This window comes from Nomascus leucogenys, chromosome 11 (genome assembly GCF_006542625.1).
Source record: "Nomascus leucogenys isolate Asia chromosome 11, Asia_NLE_v1, whole genome shotgun sequence".
In the NCBI taxonomy this organism is placed as follows: domain Eukaryota; kingdom Metazoa; phylum Chordata; class Mammalia; order Primates; family Hylobatidae; genus Nomascus; species Nomascus leucogenys.
The window spans coordinates 66,622,030-66,641,528 of NC_044391.1; the positions used below are offsets into that span (position 1 = coordinate 66,622,030).

The 19,499-nt window shown below is 34.2% G+C and overlaps 1 protein-coding gene across 2 annotated transcripts in view; it reads left to right on the forward strand.

The window, feature by feature from the left end:
* Positions 1-19,499, forward strand: part of ARID2 (AT-rich interaction domain 2) — a 183,411-nt gene that overhangs the window by 96,865 nt on the left and 67,047 nt on the right. The window contains exons 7-11 of one of the 2 annotated variants that reach the window (XM_030822678.1): positions 13,977-14,043; positions 14,137-14,219; positions 14,713-14,809; positions 14,890-15,099; positions 16,746-16,913. In XM_030822678.1, the coding sequence (XP_030678538.1) occupies positions 13,977-14,043; positions 14,137-14,219; positions 14,713-14,809; positions 14,890-15,099; positions 16,746-16,913 (625 nt within the window). Of the gene's footprint in view, positions 1-13,976; positions 14,044-14,136; positions 14,388-14,712; positions 14,810-14,889; positions 15,100-16,745; positions 16,914-19,499 lie in introns of both variants that reach the window. The other variant, XM_030822677.1, reaches the window with a different exon arrangement.

The window sequence follows — 19,499 nt, forward strand, 5'->3', positions numbered from 1 at the left end:
GTATGTAACAATCATATATGCACTCAACACTAGAAGCCCCAGATGTATAAAGCAAATATTAGTAGAGCTAAAAAGAGATAGACCCCAATACAATTATAGTTGGGGACTTTACTCACTTTCAGCATTGGGCACATCATCTAGATAGAAAATCAGTAAAGAAACATCAGACTTAATCTGCACTATAGACCAAATGGACCTAACAGACATTTATAGACTATTTTATCCAACAACTGCAGAATACACATTCTTCTCATCAGCACATGGAACAGTCTCTGGGATAGACCATATAGTATGCCACAATACAATCTCAATAAATGTTTAAAAATTGAAATAGTATCAAGTGTCTTCTTATATCGCAATGGAATAAAAGTAGAAATCAATAATAAGAGGAACTTTGGAAACTGTACAGATGTTAATACAAGAAAATTAACATGCTCCTGAATGACTATTGGGGATGAAGGAAGAAGTTAAGAAGGAAATTTAAAATGGAAACACAACATGCCAAAACCCATTGGATACAGCAGAAGCAGTCCTAAGAGGGAAGCTTATAGCAATATATGCCTACATCAAAAATGTAGAAAGATTTCGAATAAACAACCTAATGATACACCTTAAGGAACTAGAAAAGCAAACCAAACCAAACCCAAAGTTAGTAGAGGAAGGAAATTATAAAGATCAGACCAGAAATAATTGAAATGGAGACTAAAAAGACAAAGGATCAACAAAACAAAAAGTTGTTTTTTGATAAGATAAACAAAATTGAGAAACCACTAGCTAGAATAGCCAAGAAAAAAGAGAGAAGACTCAAATAAAGTCAGAAACATGAAAGGAGACATTACAGCTGATACTATAGAAATATAAAGGATCATTAGAGACTATGTTGAAATATTATGCTAATGAATTGGAAAACCTAGAAAAAATGGATAAATACTTGGACACATACAACCCATCAAGATTGAACCAGGAAGAAATAGCCTCATCAGACCAATAAAGAGTAACAAGAGTCAATCAGTAATAAAAAGTTTCTCAGCGAAGAAAAGCCCAGGACCAGATGGCTTATGGCTGAATTCTTCCAAACTTAGAAAAAATAACCAACACCAGTTCTTCTCAAACTACTCCAAAAATCTGAAGGGGAGAAAATTCTCCTTAACTCATTCTTTGAGGCCAATACTACTCTGATACCAAAACCAAGCAAGTACGCAACAGAAAAAGAAAACTGGAGATCAGTATCTGTGATGAACACAGATGCAAAAGTCCTCAACAAAATGCTAGCAAACCAAATCCAACAATGTATCAAAAAGACAGTGCACCATCATTAAGCTGGATTTATCCCAGGGATGTAAGGATGCAAATCAATAAATGTGATACATCACATCAACAGAAAGAAGGACAAAAATATGATCATCTCAGTTGTAGATTTGTCATATGTGGCTTTTATTGTCTTGAGGTATGTTTCTTCTATGCCTAATTTCTTGAAAGTTTTTATCAAGAAGAAATGTTAAATTTTATCAAATGCTTTTTTTGCATCTTTTGAGATAATCATCGTGCCAAATGGGGGAAAAACTGAAATAAGATGAGGACACTCACTTTCACCACTCTCATTCAACATTGTACTGGAAGTCCTAGCCAAAGGAATCAAGCAAGAGAAAGGAATAAAACTTCAGTAAAGTTGCAGGATACATTTCTTTAAAAAAAGACATACGAATGGCCAAAATATATATGAAAAATTGCTCCACATCGCTAATCATCAGGAAAATGTAAATGAGAACCACAATGAGATATCATCTCACCCCAGTTAGAATGGCTGTTGTCAGAAAGGCAGCAAAATAACAAATGCTGGTAATAATGTGGGCAAAAGGGAACTCATACACTGTTGATGGGAAAGTAAGTAATACAGCCATTATGGAAAACAGTATCCCACTACTGGGTATTTATCCAAAGGAGAGGAAATAGTATATCAAAGGAATACCTGTGCCCTCAATGTTCATTGCAGCATTATTCGCAATAGCCAAGATATGAAATTGACCAAAGTATCCAGTAACAGGTGAATGAATAAAGTTATATATATATATATATATATAAAATGAAATACTATTCAGCCCTAAAAAGAATGAAAATGTGCTATTTGTAGCAATGTGGATGGAACTGGAGGTCATTATGTTCAATGAAATAACCTAGGCACAGAATGAGAAATATTTCATGTTCTCACTCGTATGTGGGAGCCAAACTTGTTGATATTTTAGAGGTAGAGTAGATTGGTGGTTACCAGAGGCTAAGAAGGGTGAGGGTGGTGTACAAAGAAAGTTTGGTTAATGGGTACAAATACCTAGTTAGATAGAATAAATAATAAATTCTAGTGTTTTATAGGACAGTAACATGACTATAGTTATCAATAGTTTATATTTAAAAATAGTAAGAAGAGAAGATTTGAAATGCTTCCAACACAAAGAATGATAAATATATGAGGTGATGCATACCCCAAATACCATTATTTGATTATTACACATTGTATGCATGTATTAAAATATCACAGGTACCCCATAAGTACATACAGTTGTTATGTGTCCATAAAATTTGTTATTGAGCTATCTTGCAAATTTGTATTAAAAGAGAGTCACTTTAGGAAATAGTAACTGTTAAGTAGAAGATTTTTCTAGTGGCATTTTACCTTTTCTTTATTGCTAGTCTTTAGGTTTAACTAACAAAAACTGCTAATGATAAGCTTCAACTAATCAAAAACTTCATTCTTTAGCAGTCTATTTTAAGTATTATAAATTGTCTTTAATGCATCAAGATTTACTTGACAATTTTGGAGGACAAGTTAGGAGGATTGGTTGAGCCCAATAGTTCAAGACTAGCCTGGGCAACATAATGAGACCCCGTCTCTACAAAGAAAAAAAATAATTAGTTGGGCATCGTGGTGCATGATTGTAGTTCCAGCTACTTGGGAGGCTGAGGCAGGAGGATCACTTGAGCTCTGGAGTTAGAGACTGTAGTGAGTTATGATTGTACCACTGCACTCCACCATGGGTAACAGAGTGAGACCCTGTCTTTAAGGGAAAAAAAAAAAGACTTTCTGGAAACTTTCATGTACATCAGTATGATTTATTGAATTTTTTGTAGATTTTAGATGTTTAAATAGTTAGAAAATCCTTACAGGCTTGGTTTCTAACTTATATTCCCACTAGGGCATTTTTCTTTTATAGTAGAACTTTTTCTTTACCTAAGAAGAAATAAAATTAAAGAGTTATAGTTAGGCATTTAGCATCAATGGCTTATATAAAAATAATTTTATATTAAGTATTAGTTGTCATGTAGATTTGTTTTTCTATCATAAACATTTTTACTTGAATTAAAAGTTAATATAGACTATACATTAAACACTTTACATAGTTGTCTTTATCATTTTTCTGTTTACACAGTTTTTTTACAAAACAGTTCCACTGTAAAGTGTTTCAACAAATAGGAACCTGTAATGTCTCTTCAGAGATGTATACATGAATTTTATTTTAATGAGCTGGTAATATTTGGATTAATAGTTAAATAGTGGGAAAAGAGAGAGAGAAAAATGTTTTCCTGGTTTTACAGAGGTTAGTCTTTATTTTTTATTTATTTATTTTTCTTTTCTTACTCTTATCACCCAGGCAAAAGTCCAGTGGTGCCATTGTAGTTCATTGCAATGTCCTTGGTCCAAGGGATCCTCCTGCCTCAGGCTCCCAAGTAGCTAGGATTACAGACTCCTGCCACCATGCTTGGCTAACTTATTTTTTATTTTTTTGTAGAGATAGAGTCTTGATATGTTCCTCAAGGTAGTCTCAAACTCCTGTTCTCAAGCAGTCCTCCTGCCTCGGCCTCCCAGAGTGCTGGGATTATAAGCATGAACCACCCTGTCTGCCCCCTTATAGAAGTAATTGATGCATGCTGTGGAAAAGCTAGAATTTACAGCTAAGGACAAATATTAAAACCATTATTAATCACACCCATTCAGAAATAAACACCATTAATGTCCTTATATACATCTATCGAGTCTTTTCTATGCATATTATTTAAAGCAAAAGTTTTATTCAGAATTTAATTTGTAACCCGTTCTTTTCACTTATTACAATGTTAGATTTTCTTCTTATCCTTAATGTTTAGTATTTTAATGGCTACTTCATTCATATTACACATATTTCATAATTCATGTAAATAATCCATATTTTCAGAAATTTAGATTGTTTCCATTTCTTCTTCTTATCAACCTACCTGGGATGTACATACTCACATCCAGGCCCACAAGTATAAAAAATTTTTTTTCTTAAGTTAACTCCAAGACAAATTTGCAAGTCAAAGAGTATACTAAATCCTTCATAAGAAGTATACCATCTTAACTGAATTTTATGGTAAGGTTACACTTTTCATATTGTTATCCAGAATGAAGTTTGTAGCCCAAAATAGCTAGGCCTATTGCTACACAAAATATTGTATAATTAGTTAAAATGTTTATGACATTTATCTGATAATATCTGATAAGAATTATCGGATTAATAGCTTTAAGTCACCTTATTTCAGAGAAAAAAATACTTGAACTAATTTATTTGGTAAAATATTTTGTACATTAATTCATTTATTTAAAAAATATTTACTGAGTATTTTCTGTGTGCCAATACTTTTCCAGACACTGGGAAAATAAGGTCCCCCCTCTCAGCAAATTTCCATTCTATGATAGGAAAACAGACAATAAAAGTAAAGAATGTTATTAGAGGCTTTTGCAAGTATTATGAAGAAAATAAAGCAAGACAATGTGATAGAGAGTTATAAGACATGTGAGTATATGGTAACGTTAGATAATATGACCAGAAAGGCTTCCCTCAGGAGGTAATATCTGATGATTTTTAGTAGGTTTGAATGATAATAGGTGACCAGCACTGCAGAGGAAGAGTCTTTCTGACAGAGGGAATAGCAAATGCAAATGTTCTGAGGTAAGAACAAATTTAGTTTGAGGTATAGAAAGTATGCTTATGTGCAGGACCATGGTAAACAAAAGGAAAAGTAGTAGCAGACAAATGTGCCTGTTTCAGCTGTGAATATGCAGTTAACAGAAAATTTTAATTAATGACAAAAGATATGTTAATCATGTTATTATATGTATTAAAACTAAGCTTCAGGATGCATTGACTTTGTAATTTAATATATTATCTTTTTTGGACTCCTGTAAGTACTTTTTAAATTATAACACATACTTAGTGTATATGTATAACACATACATAAGCATACACCTCAAGATGTGTTTATAAAGTGAATACACCCATGTAATCATTACCCAGATGAAGAATTAGAACATTATCAGCACCTCTGAAGTACGCCTATTCATTCCCCCTTTCAGTCACTTCTTCATTCACTCCCTTATCTGTTAACCTTTCTTCCTTATTCTACTTCTCTTTTTTTCTTTTGTTCAACATCATGTTTGTGAAAGTTTCATGCATATCGTTGCAAGTATTTGTACTTCATTCATTTCTATTGTTGTATAATGTTACATTGCATGAATATGCAGCAATTTGTCTATTCTGCTGTAAAAAGCAATAAGGATTTAGTTATTTCTAGGTTGGACACAAATAATTTTGCTATGAAGGGTTTTATATGTGTATTTTGGTAAATATATGCATGCATTTTTGTTGGGTAATTGACCTAGGAGTGTTAATTGCTAGGTTATAGGGTATGCATATCTGTATTCAGCTTTGGTAGATACTACCAAACGTGTTTTCAAAGTAGTTGTACAGTTTTACCTTCTCAACAGTAGTATGTCAGTTCCAGTTCCTCATTGTTGACAGTATTTGGTATTGTCAGTCTCTTTCATTTTAACTATTACAGTGAGTGTGTATTGTTACTGTAGCTTGGTTTTAATTTCCATTTTTTCTTGATTGATGAGAACTAGAATACTTTTGGCAATTTTGATAGCTTCTTTTAGACAGTGCCTATATTTTGTCCATTTTTAAATAATTATCTTTTTGATTTGTAAGAGTTTTTTTTTTCTATATTTTGGATAAAATTTCTTTTTAAGATGTTGGAAATATTTTCTCTCTAGCTTGCCTTTTCGTTCTTGAACGGTATCTTTTGATGAACGTACATAACTTAATGTAGTTTAACATAAATTTTTCTGGAAGTTGGCCATTTTTTGTTCTAGTTACAAAATTTTGCCAACCATGAGGTCAAAAACAGAATATGTTTTTTTTCTGTTTTACTTTTCACACTTAGATCTATAATTTTTATTGTGTTTTTGTGTATGCGGTATAAGCTAGAAGTAAAGATTTGTTTTTTTTTCCCTCATATGGATACCCAGTTGAACCTACATTATTTGTTTTAAAAACTGTGTTGCAGTATCACCATTGTCATAAATCCACCAATCATATACGTATGGATCTTTTTCTAGATTCTTTTTCATTGGTTTATTTAACCCATTAGGGCTTGAAAGTACCAGATTTTTAGTCAAGAAATTGAAATTCTTCCTACTACATTTCAGTAAAAATTTATATTTTCTAATTAGAGAAAATATTTATTTTCCTATTTTTATGTATAGCTCATTGCTAAAAATGTTATTTTTGTTTTTATACCTCTATGCAATTTAAAACCCCAGAAAGCAGATCTTTTAATCTTATTTTTCTGTCCTCATTCTTTCTTGTGTATTTCATCTCCCTTCTGAGTATGTGTTTTTTTCTCAGTATAACACATCTTTAACTAGATCTTTCAATGAAGATATTTTACTGATAAAATTCTGAGTTTTATAATTGTCTTTATTTTTGTCCATCTTCCATTTATACAATTGTAGATTATAAGTTATATTTTTCTTGTATTATTGTCATTCTGTTGTTTTCTGCCTTTTCTTCTAGGTTATCTTTCTTCTTCTTTTTTTTTTTTTTTTTTTTTTTGTCAATTTCTGACCTTCTCTTAATTCTGAGCAGCATTCTGGGTAATTTCATTAGGCTTGTTCCTTAATCATTTTCAGCTGTGCCTAATATGCTACTTGACCTATTTGTTAAATTTCTATTTTAGTGATCATGTTTTAATTTCTAGAAATTCTCTCCGTCCTATTTTAGATTTTCCCTTTTGATCTTCTTTTTTATGTTTTTAATAATTTTGAAGATATTTTTTAAATCTTTTAATAAATTAATTTGAATTATATAAATTAAGTATATAATATAGAAACAAAATATATAACTATAATATGTAAATTAAAAATTAAATACACTTGATTATTCTAATATCTAAAGCTGTTGTGACTAATTTTACTTATTCCACGGTGGAATATTCCCTTCTGTTTTATAATGTTGGTTACAAATTTCAGCAGACCTGTTTTTGCAGGGTTTTTGTACAGATTGGATTGTAAGTTTATTCTTCCACTACTCTATTGCAATTGCCAATCATCTACAGAGAAATACTGGTTCAGAATGACTATATTAATTTCTTTATTGATTTTCCGGTGACTCGAGTAGTTACTAAAACCAAATCAATGGAGATTGGGGAGTAGGCCAGTGGTACAAAATTTGGGGCATTATTTTTAACCCAAAACTACAGCAGAGACAGTCAAGGCCTTTTGCCTCCTTTTCTTTGAAGGTATTAGATCTTCAAAGTTTTCACCATGATACAGAGCTGCATTCCTAATTCCCCACTTCATAAAGTGACCCAGGGTCCTATATTCTGTCCTCACTACACTGCATCAAGAGCCAAACCATTTGGTCATAGAATTATATACTTTTTTTTAACTCCAGAAAATTAGTGATGAAAGTGTAAATTGCACAAAGTGTTTAAATAAGTATGCAGTCACAATGGGGAGTGGAGGTTATCAGTATAATCACTAATCACATGAAATCAAGAAAACACAAATGGCTGGGCACGGTGGCTCATGCCTATAATCCCAACACTTTGACTTTGGGAAGCCAAGGCAGGCGGATCACTTGAGGTCAGGAGTTTGAGACCAGCCTGGCCAACATGGCAAAAGCCCATCTCTACTAAAAATACAAAAAAATTAGCTGGGCGTTGTGGCAGGCACCTGCAATCCCAGCTACTCAGGAGGCTGAGGCAGGACAGTCACTTGAGCCCAGGAGGCAGAGGTTGCAGTGAGCTGAGATCATGCCACTTCACTCCAGCCTTTGTGACAGAATGAGACTCTTGTGTCAAAAAAAAAAAGACATTAGAAGAAAACACAAATATAATTGAGGAAGATTAGATGTTTCCTGCTGTTGTATGTGTTTTCATTAATTTCTGCTTTTCATATATCTTCTATTGCTGCACTTTTTCTAACTTGTTAGAAGTTAGAGCTGGTGCTTACACGATTGATTGTTGTTTTTATTTTTTTAATATGTACATTCTAATACATACAATTAAGACCACAGAATTACCTCTAAGCACAGCTTAACTTTATTCTACCAATTTGATATGTCATGTGTTCATTACAACTGACTATCTTCTCATTTCCACTGTGATTTCCTCTACGTGGGTTATTTATTTAAGTTTTTAATTGTTATGGATATGTAGTAGGTGCATATATTTAGGGATACAGAAGATATTTTGAAACAGGTATATAATGTTTAATAATCACATCAGGGTAAATGGGGTATTCTTCACCTCAAACATCATTTCTTTGTGCTATAAACATTCCACTTATACATTTTTAGTTATTTTTAAACATACTATAAATTATTGTAGTCACCCTGTTTTGCTCTCAGATACTAAATCTTATTCATTCTGTCCAGCTATATTTTGTACCTATTAACCATTCCCACTTTGCCCCAGCCTCTGGTAACCATCATTCTACTCTCCATCTCCATGAGTTCAGTTGTTCTACAATTTCCTGAGATGTGAGTGTTGAAATCATCAACTGTAATTATGAATGTTTATATATCCTTTCAGTTCTGTCAGTTTTTACCTTATGTGTTTTGAACCTCTGTTGTTAGTTGCATACACATTTACAGTTGTTATATTTTCCTGATGAATTAACTTTTAAAAAACATTATGTATAAAACTTAGCTACAGCTTTCTTATTATGTTGTCATAATATATTTTTCCCATCTTTATAGTTTTTATCTGTGTTTTTATACATAGTGTTTCTTATAGACACCATATAGTTAGCACTTATTTTCCTTCTCCCCACAGTCTGCCTTTTCTGCGATTTCTGCCTTTAAGTCAGTGCATTAAGCCCATTTACACTTTAGGAAATTAATGATGTAGTTGAGTTTAGGCTCTCAACTTTTATTTATCTAAAAATTTTATTTTGCCTTCATGTTTCAAGGATATTTTTGATGGATATAAAACTGTAGGTTTTAGGGTTTTGTCTGAGCACTTTAAAGATAGCATTGTTATTGACAAGAAGTCAACTTTGTTCTTATTGCTCTTGTATATGTATTGTAGACTCTCACTGCTTTTAATATGTTCTCTTTATTACTGATATTTAATTTGATTATGATATACCTTGCAGTTTTCATTGCTTATTTTACCTGGGGTTTGTTTAGTTTCTTGGATCTATGGTTTGGTATCTTACATAAAATTTGGAGAGTTTTTCACAATCACTTCTTCAAATATTTTTCTTTCCCCTCTTGGTTTTTTTGTTTGTTCGTTTTAGAGACAGGGTCTTGCTTCACTACCCAGGCTGGAGTGCAGTGGTATAATTATAGCTCACTGCAACCTTGAACACGTGAGCACAAGCGATCCTCCTGCCTCAGCCTCCCAAGTAGCTGGGACTATAGGCATCCACCACCACACCCAGACCCCTCTTCTTTTCCTGGTACTACATTTACAGTCTGGCCTCTGAATCCATGGGTTCTGCATCCATAGATTTAATCAATCACAGATTGAAAATATTTGGGGAAAAAAGCAATTTAAAAAACAGTAAAAAGTAATAAAAATAAAAAATTAAAAGAAGACAGTATAACAACTATTTACTTCACATTACACTGTATTTGGTATACTGTATTTAAAGTATGCAGGAGGATGTTTGTAGGTTATATGCGAATTCTATACCGCTATGCCATTTTATATGAGGAACTTGAGCTTGTGGAAAATTTGATATCTTTGGAGAGTCCTGGAACCAGTCCCCACAGATACTGAGGGATGATTGAATATGTATATTAGATCATGGAGGTGTTCCACAGGTCACTGAAGCTTTCAGTATTTTTAGACCTTTTTTGTTTTCTGTGTACTTAATTGTATATATTTTCTGTTGTTATGCATTCATCTTTTCTAGTTAAGCAAATCTTGTATATTTTCTTTATTTGCAGATACAGATGGTCCCTAAGTTACAATAAACTTAGTTTTTTTGACTTTACTATGGGTTTATTGGGTGTATTAAATGCATTTTCAACTTATGATGTTTTAGACTTACTATGGGTTTATTGGGACATAATCCCATCATAAGTCAAGGAACATCTGTATTACATTTTCCAGCTCAAGAAATTTTATTTGATTGTCCTATATTATCCATTTATTTGCTAATTATGTTCATATTTTTATATCACTGAACGTAATAGTGTTTTAATATCATTGTTAATTTTCTTGTTATCTTTGTTATTTCACTATCTTATTTTTCTTGAAACTGATTTTTGTCTTGGTTATGAGTCATGTTTCCTCATTTCTTTGTAGATGTAATTTTTTATTAGATGTGACTGTTATGTGAGTGTGACATTGTTGAATGTCTGAACTTTGGCATTTTTCCAGAATGTTGAACCTTGTTTTAGCAGGCTGTTAGTTCATATATGGATTATCAGAGTAGGGTTGTTTTAAAGCTTTATGACATATGTAGATTAGCCTTTACTCTAGGGCTTGTTTATTCCTTCTACTTAGGTATGACATTTTGGGAATTTCTCCTGAATGAGCTAGGTGTATATGAGGTTTCTCTATTCTAGGAATTGTTTGATTACAGCCTCTTATAATTGTTCTCTCCAGTTTTTTGACTAGCATTGTGGATTTCGAGCATACATCTGTGTAACTTAATACTTACCAATGAACTCAAAGTATATGTATGTAGATTCATGGAGCCTTTCTCTGCATAACTCTTTCCTTATTGAAAATTTGCTCTCATATTCTAGCCTCCTTAGCTTTGCTGTGCTCTGTTAAGTGTTTTCAGCTTAGCAATCACTATGATATCTTGGGTTTCTCTTCCCTATGCTTTAGTCTAGAATTAATATCCAAATAAAAATACCAGTCAGTCGTTGGAATAACCTTATTTGTTTCTCCTGTTCAATGATTACAGTCTTGCACTAACTTTTTTCCAATCTCTGAAAACAGTTTTTTCATACATATTGGGTTTTGGTAGGATGACTACTCCAGTACCATACTCCATATGGCCTAAACAAATAGTCACTTGAAAGTATTTTTCTAAATTTTAAATTTACATTTTTTTTTTACCCCATGACTTTTTAAAAGTGTTTTAATTTGGCTTAACCACAGTTACCTTTATCATTTATTCTTCCTTAGATTGTAGATAATGAGCTTTTCTGTTTTTGTCAGAAAATGTTTTTATGTCACCTTCATTCTTGAGGAACAGTTTCACTGTTTAAAAATTCTGTGTTGGCAGGCTGGGTACGGTGACTCTCGCTTGCAATCCCATGTAATCCCAGCACTTTGGGAGGCCAAGATGGGCAGATCACCTGAGGTTAGGACTTCACGACCAGCCAGACCAACATGGTGAAACCCCGTCTCTCCTAAAAGTACAAAAATTAGTTGGGCATGGTGGCACGCACGTATAATCCCAGCTACTTGGCAGGTTGAGGCAGAATCGCTTGAACCTGGGAGGCAAAGGTTGCAGTGAGCTGCGATCACGCCATTGCACTCCAGCCTGGGTGACAGAGCGAGACCTGTCTCAACGAAAAGACATACGTTGGAAGATATTTTCTTCCATCATTTTGAAAATATCCCATTGTGATTTTTCTCTTTGTTCTTCAGGAGTTTTATGATGATGTTTCCACACCTTTTTTCTTTTTTTATCTTTCTTGGAGTTTGTAGTGCTTCTGAAATATATAGGTTAACATCTTTCAGTTATTTTAGAATATTTTCTGCTCTTATGTTGTCACATGTTCTGTCTGCCCATTCTTTCTCTTCTTCAGGAACTCCAATTATTTGTATGTTAGAACTTTTCACTGTGTGCCTTATGTCTCATACACTTTTTTCTCTTCATCCTTTTGTCTCTTTATACTTCAGACTTATTTACTTGCCCTCTCTTCTTGCTCATAAATTCACTCTTGGGTTGTATCTAATCAGTTCTTAAACATATCTACTGAATTCTTAATTTTAGTTATGTTTTTCAGTTGTAGAATTTCTTTTTAGTTCTTTCATGTAGTTTTCATTCCTTTGCCAAAATTTTTAGTTTTTTATTTCTTTGAACTTACTATTCATTGTCATTTTAAGTTTTGTGTCTGATATCTTTAATATCTGAATTCTTGTGGCCCTTCTTTCTTGGTTATTGAACATTGTCTTTTTGAAAAAATGTGCCTACTTCTTTTTTATTGCTACCAAACATTGTTTGTCATGGATTTTTTGTGCAATGGATTTCTTTGATGATCACATGAAGCCAGTAAGCCTTTTTCCAACTAATGGTTTTAAATGCCTAAGAACTTTGATTCCAAAAAAAAAAAAAAAAAACCCAGTTGTTTTGAAATATACACATAATGTCACAGATACTGCTAATATTACTATAGTTCATTGCTTAATATTCAGAGTTGAAGAAATTCTAAAGAAATGTCAAATTTCCAGGCCGGGCGCGGTGGCTTATGCCTGTAATCCCAGCACTTTGGGAGGCCGAGGCAGGTGGATCACGAGATCAGGAGTTCAAGACCAGCCTGGCCAACATGGTGAAACCCTGTCTCTACTAAAAATACAAAAATTAGCCTGGCGTGGTGGCGAGCACCTGTAGTCCTAGCTACTCAGGAGGCTGAGGCAGGAGAATCGCTTGAACCCAGGACGCAGAGGTCACAATGAGCCGAGATCGTGCCACTGCACTCCAGCCTGGGCAACAGAGCGAGACACTGTCTCAAAAACAAACAAACAAAAAGGCTGGGTACAGTGGCTCATGCCTGTAATCCCAGCACTTTGGGAGGCCGAGGCAGGCGGATCACAAGATCAAGAGATTGAGACCATCCTGGCCAACATGGTGAAACCCCGTCTCTACTAAAAATACAAAAATTAGCTGGGCGTGGTGGCACGTGCCTATAATTCCAGCTACTCGGGAGGCTGAGGTAGGGGAATCACTTGAACGCGGGAGGTAGAGGTTGCAGTGAGCCGAGATCGTGCCATCGCACTCCAGCCTGGGCGAAAAGAGCGAAACTCCATCTCAAAAAAAAAAAAAGAAATGTCAAATTTCCAGTAGTGTTTAATGTACATAGAGATGTCATTTTTCCCTCGTCCAAGTTCACAGATTTCTGATTTCTTTCACAGTCCTTTTAGTCGTCTGTGGCCCTCAGGTTAAAAAGCCCTAAACATAAAAAGATGCCTTTTTACATAAGTATCTGAAACTATAGACAATCAAATATTTACATCAAAGAATTAATTCCCTAGAATGTAGCAATATCCACATGAACTAAAAATAAGTAGACACATTATTTTCATATTGTGTGACTAGTTTTTAAAACTTATTTTTAAATTTAATTTTGAGATGGGGTCTCACTCTTTCGCCCAGGCTGGAGTGCAGTGGCACAATCACAGCTCACTGCAGCCTTCAATTCCAGGCCTCAAGTGATCCTCCTGCCTCAGCCTCCCAAGTAGCTAGGACATCAGGCACGTGCCACCACTCCTGGCTAATGTTTTGAATTTTCTAGTTTGTAGAGATGGGGTGTCTCTTTGCTGCCCAGGCAGGTCTCGAACTCCCAGCTTCAAGTAATCCTCCCATCTTGGCCTCTTAAAGTGCTGGGATTACAGGCATGAGCCACCATACCCAGCCTGTGTGTGACTATTTCTAAAGCAATAGAATAATTGTTTCAAATCATGGAGAATTAAATAATTTCTCATTACAGTTTTGGAAAGACATCGTTGATGATAATGAAGTTCGTGACCTCATTTCTGACAGAAACAAGTCTCATGGTAAGTTAGTGAAAGCAAAATTTTTCAAAACCTTTGAAGTATTAATAATAAATGAAATATTAATTTAAGTGAAATATGTATTTTCTGTTGTAGAAGGTACATCAGGAGAATGGATTTGGGAGTCTTTATTTCATCCACCTCGAAAGCTGGGCATTAACGATATTGAAGGACAGCGGGTACTTCAGATTGCAGTGATTTTGCGAAATCTTTCCTTTGAGGAGGGCAATGTTAAGCTCTTGGCAGCTAATCGTACCTGTCTTCGTTTCCTATTACTTTCTGCACATAGTCATTTTATTTCTTTAAGGCAATTAGGCCTTGACACATTAGGAAATATTGCAGCTGAGGTAAGCATGTGACTGTACCTTAAACTAGTTTTTATAGTTAGCAACATTTATGTTACAATTTTAGGATGTGGCATTTTATAGTTGCCACATTTATAGACTATTAAATGCTTACATGTATTAGTTGCTAAAAATGATGATGTAGAAATATCACACACTTTTATGGAAAAAAATATTTTAAATGATGCTTTAAATTCGGTGATGGCTATTTTTACAATAACATTTTTTAACATGCAACATTGTCCTTGTTATTTTTTATTTTTATTAAATTTGAAGTATACAACTCTGGAAGAAGCATAGCCAATAGTAGTGTTGTTTCTTTTTCCAGCTTTTATTGGACCCTGTTGATTTCAAAACTACTCATCTGATGTTTCATACTGTTACAAAATGTCTAATGTCAAGGGATAGATTTTTAAAGATGAGAGGTGAGTTTTCACTGAAGTATTTACTTTCTAAAGTAAACAAACTATCATTTCTTAATAATACATATTTGTATGTTTTTCAGGCATGGAAATTTTGGGAAATCTTTGCAAAGCAGAAGATAATGGTGTTTTAATTTGTGAATATGTGGATCAGGATTCCTACAGAGAGATCATTTGTCATCTCACTTTACCTGATGTGCTGCTTGTAATCTCAACACTCGAGGTGCTATACATGCTCACGGAAATGGGAGATGTTGCTTGCACAAAAATTGCAAAAGTAGAAAAGAGCATAGGTAAGACTGGATCAAAAAATGCTTATTTTCTTTATTGAGGAAAAGTGTTTAATATGGTACTGTACAAAACCCTCAATTTATATTTGGGGTTTAGTGTTTTATTTTGAAGAGTCATTACCTCCTCAGGCATACTTGTTTCCGTTATTCTTTATTATGCTTTAAATTCAGTGATGGCTATTTTTACAATAATTACATTTTTTAACATGCAACATTATCTTGTTTATTTTTTATTTTTATTAAATTTGAAGTATACAACTCTGGAAGAAGAGTAGCTCAATGAGCAAGAAGCATCTAAAATTTAGAGACCAGGATTACATGGCTATCAGTAATTCCTATTTCTTCTCTTAATTTCTGTTGTTACGTATTAAATTTGAAATGGACAAAACTGCTATATCTAACTTATCTGAGAGCAGGTCTTTCTGTTTCATATGGCCAGCTACTACTATTAAACAATTAAAGCTAAGTGAAACAGGTTTCCTTCTGTTCCTAGAAGTTGCTGGTAGTGCTGCAATCTTTAAAATTAATGAAGCCACCTCCATAAGAGCTATCAGTTTTAAATATACTTACTAACACATGCCATGTTAACGTTTTACTTGGTGATTAAAATGATATCTTTCTCAGGTGTAATAAATATTAAAATCAGAATTAATAAAGATTCAGCTTGAAAACTGTTATTATTGAGAAGTTAATGTGTCACTTTTCATATCAGTGGTTCTTAAATCTGGCTACACGTCAGAATCACTTGAGAATCTTTTCAAGTATATAGATATCCACTGCTGGGCATGGTGGCTCACACCTGTAATTCCAGCACTTTGGGAGGCCAAGGCAGGAAAATCGCCTGAGCCCAGTTTAAGATTACCCTGGGCAACATAGTGAGATCTCATCTGTATGAAAAATAAATAAAATTAGCTGGATGTAGTGGTGCATGCCTGTAGTTCCCAGCTACTTGGGAGGCTGATGTGGGAAGATCGCTTGAGCCGGGGAGGTTGAGGCTGCAGTGAGCTGTGATCATGCCAGCACTCCAGCCTGGGTGACAGAACAAGACCCTTTCTCAAAAAAAAAAAAAAAAATATGTATATATATATATATATGGATAGATACATAGATATAGATATAGATAACCAGCTCCCACTCTAGAGCTATTAAATCAGTCTTCAGAGATTGAGCCTAAAAATCTTTTTTTTTTTTTTTTTTTTTTTTTTTTGAGACGGAGTCTCACTCTATTGCCCAGGCTGGAGTGCAATGGCCTGATCTTGGCTCACTGCAAGCTCCGCCTCCCGGGCTCACGCCATTCTCCTGCCTCAGCCTCCCGAGTAGCTGGGACTACAGGCACCATGCTCAGCTAATTTTTTTTTTTTGTATTTTTAGTAGAGAAGGGGTTTCACCATGTTAGCCAGGATGATCTCAATCTCCTGACCTCGTGATCCGCCTGCCTCCGCCTCCCAAAGTGCTGGGATTACAGGTGTGAGCCGCACCCAGCCTAGAAATCTTTTTTTTTAAAGATGCACAGGTAATTCTGATGTACTGTGATTCATGGACTAGCATTTATTCACATTTATAAGTATTCTGTACAACATGTGTTCACCAGTGATGGCATTCATTTATAATATTATTGACTAATAACTATTGCTTTTTATTTATTTTAGACATGTTAGTGTGTCTGGTTTCTATGGATATTCAGATGTTTGGCCCTGATGCACTAGCTGCGGTAAAACTCATTGAACATCCAAGTTCCAGTCATCAAATGTTATCTGAAATTAGGCCACAAGCTATAGAGCAAGTCCAAACCCAGACTCATGTAGCATCTGCCCCAGGTTAGTGTTTTCACATGTTCTTTTTCAGTGTGGTTATGAGTGTATAAGATTTGATCCTAAAAATAAATTTCAATGTGCAGTATAGAGAACTGATATTTTACAGTAGAGTAGGCCAAAGTGGAATTTGGATATGTACTCTAATTTCTTAGATATTATACATTCCAGGAGTAGCAGGATCAAAGTGAGCTCATAGGAAGAATAGTATAATAGGAAAATTAAGTTGGGCAGGATTTAGAGTAATGTGATGGATTAGATATTCATAATTACGATAGCTATAAGTGCCCACAATAGGCATATTATTTGTGATTTTGGTTATGGGAAATTGACATGCCAGGAATAGATTATTCATATATTACCTTATAATTTTCCCAGGTGATCATCAAGACACATAAGTATAATCCTCCTAACATCCTTAAGTCTTGGAACCAACACCACAGAATCAATAGCCTAGGACAAGACACATACACATATGTATACACACACTTACAAGCATGTATACCTGCATTTATGCACCTTTCCTAGTGTCTCTTAGCCCAATTCTGTTTAGCTCAACTGTAATTATACTACAGACATGTCTAATAACCAGACTTTTCTCTTCAGTCCTTGAACTCCTTTCCACTGGCTCATTATGAGTCATCATTTTTTATATTTTACCACCCTTAGCCTTTTTTTAGAGTGCTTTCTCTACCTTGGTTTATACTAAAAATACATCTTTCATCTCACCTACCCTTCCATTTCCTATCCTCTCACCTCCTGCTGTCCCCAAGACACTTATCTTTCTTAATATTTTTTGAATGGAGGATGCTCATTTTCTCAATTGATCTTAATTCTCACTTTGCAATTAATACAGAGGCTGTGTAGAATGAATTTCTTCAATTTCTTACTCCTTCAATTACAAGCTTATTAGCATCTGGACTCATTTTCCTTTAGCTTCTGCTCATTTCAGAAAAAGATGCTAATTTCTTCTGAAACTTACTTTGAATATCAGTCTTTCCCATCTCCATGTTCCCATATCTTTAATCTCTTTTTCTTTACTCACTTTTTCCTTTCAGCTAGAAATGCATTTAGGTCTCTTATCCTCCCTCACTAGCCCCAAACCAAAAATTTTATTATCCTTAATCTTTAGCCGTCATATCCATTCACCAGATCTTGTTGAGTCTTCCTAAATACCTGGCCTTTTCAATTGCCAATGCTTATGATTGAGATTGAACTCTCATCATCTCTAGCTATCTGTTCTCACATTCATTCATGGTCCCAATTTGTCTTCTACTCCAACTTGTAGTATGAAAATTATGTACTCTATGTCGAGTATGTAATACTTATCATATATTTCATTGATTTCCATTGTGTCCTTCTGAAGTGTATAGATTTGTGTCATATGTTCACTCAACTAACTTGGATCCATCTAACAAAAGTGGACAAATAACAGAAGGCACAAAATAGATAATTTTGACTGCCAGTCTATTCAATGAGCTTTCAACTACAGGTAATAGACGTTAAACAGCCAGTTTATATTGGGGAGTCTTTGGTCAGAATATTAACGGTTTCTCAACCTTGAGAAAGAAATGAAACTGTTCATATTGCTAGTTAAGTGGGTGGTGGGAATGTTTTTTACCATCAAAGAAGAAACTAAAGATTAAATTAATTGAGGGACATAAAGGAGCATTGTTAGGGAAATTGAGAAAATGTCAATGAATACTCAAGGGTGATTTGATAAAGACTATTTTTTGCTGCGTGGTTAGCCGTTGACCTCCACAGTTCTTTTGACCTGAGCAAATGAACCTACTTCTCAACCTAAAATTTGGTCCTCATTTGGCAAATGAATGAATTTAAACATTGAGAATTTGTGGCTTATTCATTTATGTAGTAATTCATGCATAGAGATGGGACCAGACTGCTCGGGATTGAAGAGAGTTAATTTTCAGCTGGAGAGCACTTTATTACTTGTGCTCTCCCTGAATGACAACTTTAAATTGTTTGATTGGTTATCCTTTGTGGTTTAGCTATTGCCTGCATAGTTTAATGCTGCTTTTTTATGGAATTACCATCTTTAAACTTTTTGCTCGCTTCCCTCAATCCCTCTGAAAACTTTTATAACCTTTTACCCATTTTTAGGTTAACATCTAAATCTCTATCATAATTTAAATAGTTGCAAAGTATGTATTGTCTTGATGTATATTAAACTACATTTTTAAAAGAAAATAATTACAGTGCTTTTTGTATGCAGTGGAATCTTGATACCATCATTCATTTTTTAAAATACACAAACTCTTTAACATCAGAAATTTTATAATATTCCTCTTTCACCTTGAACTCGTATTCCAGTATCCTCACAAGAGTTTTATCCTAATATAATACATTTTATGTTTGAGATTCTTTTTTATTCATCACCCTATCAATACTTTTTAGGTACAAAATAGACATTTTTAAAGTTTTTCAATTCCTTGTTATTCTTTAAAGCTCTAAATTTTTAAAATTTCATTTGGCCAGGCACTGTGGCTTAGGCCTGTAATCCCAGCACTTTGAGAGGCTGAGGCAGAAGGATCACTGGAGGCCAGGAGTTTGAGACCAGCCTGGCAACATAGT